The sequence below is a fragment of the Octopus bimaculoides genome, chromosome 1, assembly GCF_001194135.2.
Source record: "Octopus bimaculoides isolate UCB-OBI-ISO-001 chromosome 1, ASM119413v2, whole genome shotgun sequence".
Lineage (NCBI taxonomy): Eukaryota > Metazoa > Mollusca > Cephalopoda > Octopoda > Octopodidae > Octopus > Octopus bimaculoides.
This window is the reverse complement of record NC_068981.1, coordinates 16265842-16272956: the sequence shown is the minus strand read 5'-3', so window position 1 is coordinate 16272956 and position 7115 is coordinate 16265842. Positions and strand designations below refer to the sequence as shown.

Below are 7115 nucleotides of genomic sequence, written 5' to 3'. Positions count from 1 at the left end.
CTAAGTTACGGGGATGTAAACACACCACCATCGGTTGTCAAGCGATGTTGGACACACACACACATACACACACACACACACATACACACACACAAACACACGCACACACACACATATATATATATATATACACACACACACATATATATATACGACGGGCTTCTTTCAGTTTCCATCTACCAAATCCACTCACAAGGCTTTGGTCGGCCCGAGGCTATAGTAGAAGACACTTGCCGTAGGTGCCGCGCAGTGGGACTGAACCCAGAACCATGTGGTTGGGAAGCAAGCTTCTTACCACACAGCACTCCTGCAGATTTTTTTTTACAGCGTGCACTATGCTTTGTGTGTTCGCCTCTTTGTTTCCGTTGTAGTGTATAACTGTTATATCATTAGTTATGGTTAAGCAGCTGTACATGCAACCTTTTGCAGTTTTCTCGCGCTGGCATTCTTGCACCGATTCTACATGTGCTGGAAAGTTCTTTGCACGTTATTCTTTCTTCGCACTGATGGTGCTGGCTTGGCGAATTAATGTTCGGTATGCAAACAAGTCTCATCTTTGTGGTTCAGCTACCATAACTTCAAAACTCGTTGTGTCCCCAACTAGACACAGTAGACCGCTTGCCTAAATGAATTGTGCTATTTAGTTACATCACTTTAGTCAATTTACATTCTGAGCTTGAATTTATCACGTTTTCTTTTTTTTTTTTGCCTTCCAAAACCAACAACAACAAAACCAAAACCAGTCGATTCAATGATTAATATGTTATAGAGCTTAAGGATGATTGTAGATTAGTAGAACCATTAAAACGGAGAACAAATATCTCGCGTGACGTTCAGCCGTAGTTGCCTTAGGACTAGCTCACCCTGTAGCAAGCATGCGCTTTAGGGTCTGACTTCATATATTTTCGAGCATATAATGATCAGTAAATTTTCAGGATGTGTATCGGTTACTACACTTTCATCTAGAATGGATTACAAAGAAGATATGTATTGCATACCTTCTTCCTCGGGCTAGTATATTAACAGGAAAACGAGCAAAACATTCTTACACTGCATGACAATGACTTGAGGGAATCGTTAGAGCGGCGAGCTGGCAGAAACATTAGCACGCCAAGCGAAATGCTTCGCGGTATTTCGTCTGCCGTTACGTTCTGAGTTCAAATTCCACCGAGGTCGACTTTGCCTTTCATCCTTTCGGGGTCGATAAATTAGGTACCAGTTACGCACTGGGGTCGATATAATCGACTTAATCCCTTTGTCTGTCCTTCTTTGTCCCCTCTATGTTTAGCGCCGTGTGGACAATAAAGAAATAAGTATCGTTAGAGCATCAAAGAAAATAAAAAAAGACCAGGCATTATATAGTTACGTTTCTTTACTTCAGAGTTCGAGAGCTATGGAGATGCATTCCACCTTCCATCTACATTTATGGGATTGATAAAAGCACTTGCTAAACCAAACACTGAGTTAGATTTATACTATTCTAAATAATCCAATATGTGATCATGGTTATAAAAGTATAATACTAATAACAATAATGATAATAATAATAATAATAATAATAATAATAAGGATTTTATTAATGTTAATTTTAAAGTAATGATAATTAAACCAGAAATAATAATTACAACCAGAAATTATGAGGAGAGTAGATGAGATTGTGGACATCAATTTTATGCAGTGGAACATAGGTCGAACGGAAATTAAGAAACGTGAAAGGAAATATGTATAAAGTTGGATAGTTACCAGCATTAATAAAACGATCATTCAGTAATTAAGGAGAAACTAATTAAGGTTTGTGAATAATTTATTTTATTTTGAATATCACAAGCAGACCATAAGTTGTAGTCGTTGATGTTCAAGTAACTTGCTGTCATTGTCTGTAATGCTGACAAGAATTTTTATATCAGATAAATCTCTCAATTTTGTAATGTTTTTTCACATAGTAATTTTGTTACATGTATGTATGTGTGAGAGAGAGCAAGGGAGATAGAGTGATAGAGAGAGAGAGGGAGAGAGAGAGAAAGAGTGTGTGTGTTTCTGCATGAGTCATAATATTTCTTAAACTTCTCAGTTGTTCCTTGTAAAGTTTGGGTTCAATCCCCCTGGTGTTGGTTCGAGGGAGGATTTCTATATAAATAATCCTGTATAGTGAATGAAATAGTTTTTTTTTTTTCTGGAGAGTCTAATTGTTAAAGGCCGGCAACATTTTAATTCATCAGTTGTATGTTGTCGATGATTCGTACTTACACAGAAAAGTCGAAATATATGGAAAATGAAGCGGTAAATTAGAAGCATTCACACTCTACCTTTCAAATTAAATACAGATGCACGCAAACACACACTCATTCTCCCCACTATCATTTACTATCTCTGTCGCATGAAATACTTAATTGCACTAATCATAATATAACTAACAGACTAAAAAAAAAGAAGAAGAAATATTCTTACTACTGAAAATATAGCTACACACAAAAATAGTTATTGTATACCAATCTAGTTTGAAAGGTTTAAAAACTTCGACACCTGAAGCTCATGAAGCATGAAAGTCAAGTAACGAAAGTTCAGATTAATAAACAATATGTCGTACACCATTTATTGGGCACATCGCTTCCACGCTGTTTACAAATAATAATATTCGTACACTCATACATATACAAGGGGATGCAGTAAAATTCCAGGCTTTAAGGATATTGCGAAAGGCCTGATTGGCAGCCCAACTTCCCGAGTTCTTTTACAGGGCTTAGAAAAAAAAATAAAGAGCCGCTACAATAGGTGTGTGAATATGTTGAATAAAATAGAAATGAACTGATTCTCCAGCATTTTCTTCTTCCCAGGGCCAGGAAATCGTATGTGTGAGTACATATATATACACACACTTACGCACGTACACAGGCACACCCGTGCTCGCACACACACATGCGCACGTACACACACACACTCATGCATACATACATACACACATATTTACATAGAGGTACATGACTTGGTATTCTAGCGATAACCAATCAACTTGATACACACTTCAACAATGTTTAAGTAAGAAAACAACCAGACGTGCATAACCACCTGTACACATGCACGGATACCCACAAAAATGAAACTTGCCAAAACATGCTCCCATTGAAATATACACAAGCAATGAGAACCACAACAAAAATATTTCCGAACGGAAATTTGTTTCAGAGAAACTAAGTCAGAAACTTTGTGAAAATCCCCTAACACTTGGAAACACTCCTGAATTGAAAACTAACAAAAAGCTCTAAAAAAGGAAGGCATTAACACAATAATTAATGTAGAATGTATAAGTAAATTAAAGATATGTCTCGTTAGAAAAAAATTACAATTGGATCACAGAAAAATAACAAACAGGCATAAACACAAAATGCACACAAATGAAAAGTCAGGAGCAGGAGATCACATCAACCCCAACAAATATGTATAAACCACCGAAATAGTTCTCGCTTGAAGATCGCCCTGGTATGAAACCCAAGTCAATGAGATAAAAATTAAATTTAAATAAAGCATTATCCTACAACATGCATTGAGCCCTCTTCCCCATTCGTTCGATTCAATGCATGTGTGTGTGTGTGTGTTTGTATATGTATGTATATGTATATACATGCACACACACACACACACACACACACACACACACACACACACATATATACATATATATAAAGAAAAATGCTAGTTCTAAAATCTCTCTAAGAGATCAACGCAGTAGTTGTACTGAAAAGCAATGGTCGTAGCCACTTAAAAAATGGCTGCCCGTTCGAGCGGACTCTACTACGAGTTTTTAACACCAAGAGGTCATCTCCTCTAGCTGGTTAACGATGCACAACTGCATCCGATATAAATGCGAGCAGGGGAGCGTACCCCTACCATCTCCTAGCGACGGGATCAGTAGACCAGCTCTGGTTTCGGGCTATTTCTGCCACTCCTCAGTATTGGACACCTTTTCTTCTAGAGATGATACCAGCTCTCGTCTGCACGCAATATATATATTTCAAGCACAGTCGTCTATTCTGCAACAAGCAAAAATGTTAGTTCTAAAAGCTCGCTAAGAGATGCAGCTGTGCATCGTTAACCAGCTAGTGGACATGTCCTCTTGGGGTTAAAAATATTGCAGTAGATTCCGCTCGAACGGACAGCCATGTTAAAGTGGCTACTAACATTACTTGTTTATATATATATATATATATATATAAGAAGATCGTTATTTAGAACACCGATCTTATCAGGTGGCCAGCATGGGAATAAAAACGTCAAAAGTAATAATTATTATTAAAATTATAATTAAAGGTATCTGAGAGATACCACCATACTGGAAATAGAAGTCAAAACTTGACTCTAAAACCACATTAAATGTTCATACAGCACCAAGAAAGAATTCGCTGGCTTATTTTGTCTCTTTGTCTTCTCTCCTGATGCTCTATGAACATCTTATGTGGTTTTTGAGTCAAGTTTTGGTTGCTATTTCCAGTATGGTTGTATCTCTTAGATACCTTTAATTATAATATATATATATATAAATATATACATGCATGTATATATAAATGCATGTAAACATAACATTTGCAAAGCATTTCTTATTAAAACAGTTGCAACTTTAGTCTTGTTAAGATTTTAAATTTTAAAAGATTAGCAGAATTGGAAACTATTTAAATACTTAATTGAAATTCCTGAAATGTTAAAAATAAAAAATAAAAAAATTGACAGACGTCAGCTTTATTTAACTTTGCCAATTTATTTTCTTCTGCAGATTATGGATGTCGGAATGAACAAAGACCATTACCATTATATTCTCGGTGGGTTGGTGAGTAGAAAAACTTTCATATACATTCTACATGGTTGTGTATTATAGTTAGCTCTATAACAAGCATTACATTTTCGTCTTAATTTCGCTCTTTCTTCAAATCCCGTCTATTCGAATCATATTTTGACATCCACAACCCACTTGGCTGGCGAAAGAAGCTGCATTAGACAGGTTGTCGAATCTGCCACAGTGAAAGAAAGAAATAAAACAAAAAAATAAAAATTTAAATGAATTAACAACACCAGCACCAGCAGCAGCAACATCAACACCCAAAATTACGGCTTCTACTACTACAAGTTAACTTCAACGTTCGCCTGAAATACAACTTCATTTAAATAAAGTAAATTGGTGTAATAATGCAAAAACAATTTAGCATTTCATGAGAGCATCAACGATAATTTTCACTTGCTGTAAATTGCTCTGATGTGAGCTGTCAAAAGTTGAGGGCTGCTTTATCGAATTTTAAAGATTTACAAGCTTGAAGAAACCTTTAGTAAATGATTTTATAAAATGCATGAATAATATTAGTTATTGTTCGTTTTAAAACATAATGGATTTTTATATTCATTTTCTTTTGCGTTTTGTTTTATTCATTTATCTATTGTTTTACTTCATTGTTAATGATTTGATTTTTAATGAAAGAAAATGACTCTTGCGGACTCTTGTAAAGTTTGCCGAGATTGTCAATTAAATTTCACTAATTTACGAGCTAAATACCAGAGTGGTGAAAGTGCAAATTACTTTACAGTTAACAGTTAGAAACAAATGGGTGAGGTTCATAATATCGACCGATCGAACTTGTGTATCTCAGGGACTGTCATTTGTTGGTAAAATAGATGATGAGACTATATGGTAGGCTAGTTTGCAGAGAAGAAATTTAGGTGCTAAGCAATATGTATTTTAGTGTATATATAGATATATATAAAACAAGATATTGGCTTCACTGATGCTATATACAATGTGGCGTTGATGTAAATAGATCAAATTATTTCGATGTGGGGTGAGCCTAAACAAAAATTTAGGTCTCCCACTAACTAATAAAGGAGATCTTAACAGTCTGTCCACTAAAATAATGAGGGAAACTACCTATGATATGGAGGAACTCACCATGTACATAAATGATAATCTTCTGACGCTTCTACCTGATCAACGTTGCGAAAACACTTCAACTTTCGACAAATATGAGATCGAGGCTTTCAAAAGATCAATCAGGTGACAATTTGCACAGCAGCTTCTGAAACTCGGTGAAGAGAGAGTTGCAATTGATGAAGAACAGTTTCTTACACTCAGCTCAATATCTAATGCAGATGATTCAGTCGGTGATATGGATGCTGAAATCTTTCCGAATCTTCTTCATAATTACAACAATACAGATTGGATCTGTGAGTGAGATATCCTGGCTCCAAAAGAATGTTCCTGTAAATAGCATTAATAATATGCTATTGAATAAATTTCCGGGAGAAGTATTCACTTATAATTCATTTGACAGTGTTGTTGATGATCAGGATAGTATTTCATGGAATTTTTGAACTCACCTGAGCTCCCAGGTACAGCTCCTCATTGTCTTCAGCCGAAAAAGGGACTCCTAATATGCAATGGTGCAAGATTAATTTTGCGCAAACCTAGGAGGAATTGCATTGAGGCAAATATTCTTACTGGTTGTAGTAAAGGTGAGACTGTCTTCATTCCTCGCTTACCAGTTATACCATCTAATGTCCCATTCCAATTTAAGCGTTTATTTGGCCATGAGCATTAATAAAAGTGAGGGCCAATCACTAAAATTTTCTGGATTGCAACTTGAACAACCATACTTTTTACATGGCCAACTTCATGTAGCAGCATCACGTGTGGGAGCAAAAGCAAATCTCTTTCCTTATGCAGACCGAAATAAAACAAAAAAAAATACAACATAGTTTATAAAGAAATATTCACTCTTAATGTAACATGAATATTTCACTAACTGAATTTGCCATTACTGTCATTACATTCAAGAATTAGTAAAGTACTTATTTAAATGAAGTCGATCACGACTCACTTATTATTGTCATATAATAAACAAGCAAAAGTTCGTATATGAAACTAATCTTATTTCTACTTTAATTCTTACATGTATTTCTCTTATAAAATACACACATACAGGAGGAGTAAATTATATATATAATAGTACTTTGAATGTGGCTCTCGAGAAAGAGTAAAAGTAACTACCCAATCAACGGCGGGTATTAATGCCAGTATGTATGTATGTATGTATGTATATAACACACACACACACATGTATATATATATTTATATATAT

General features: G+C 35.3%; 1 protein-coding gene across 4 annotated transcripts in view; it reads left to right on the top strand.

Moving 5' to 3' along the window:
- Positions 1-7115, top strand: part of LOC106876580 (glutamate receptor 2) — a 737813-nt gene that overhangs the window by 263293 nt on the left and 467405 nt on the right. For all 4 annotated transcript variants that reach the window (XR_001410261.2, XM_014925186.2, XM_014925185.2 and 1 more), the window contains exon 5: positions 4766-4819. Coding sequence is in view for 3 of the 4 variants with exons in the window: in XM_014925186.2 (XP_014780672.1) it covers positions 4766-4819 (54 nt within the window). In the remaining variant the exon portion in view is untranslated. The remainder of the gene's footprint in view (positions 1-4765; positions 4820-7115) is intronic.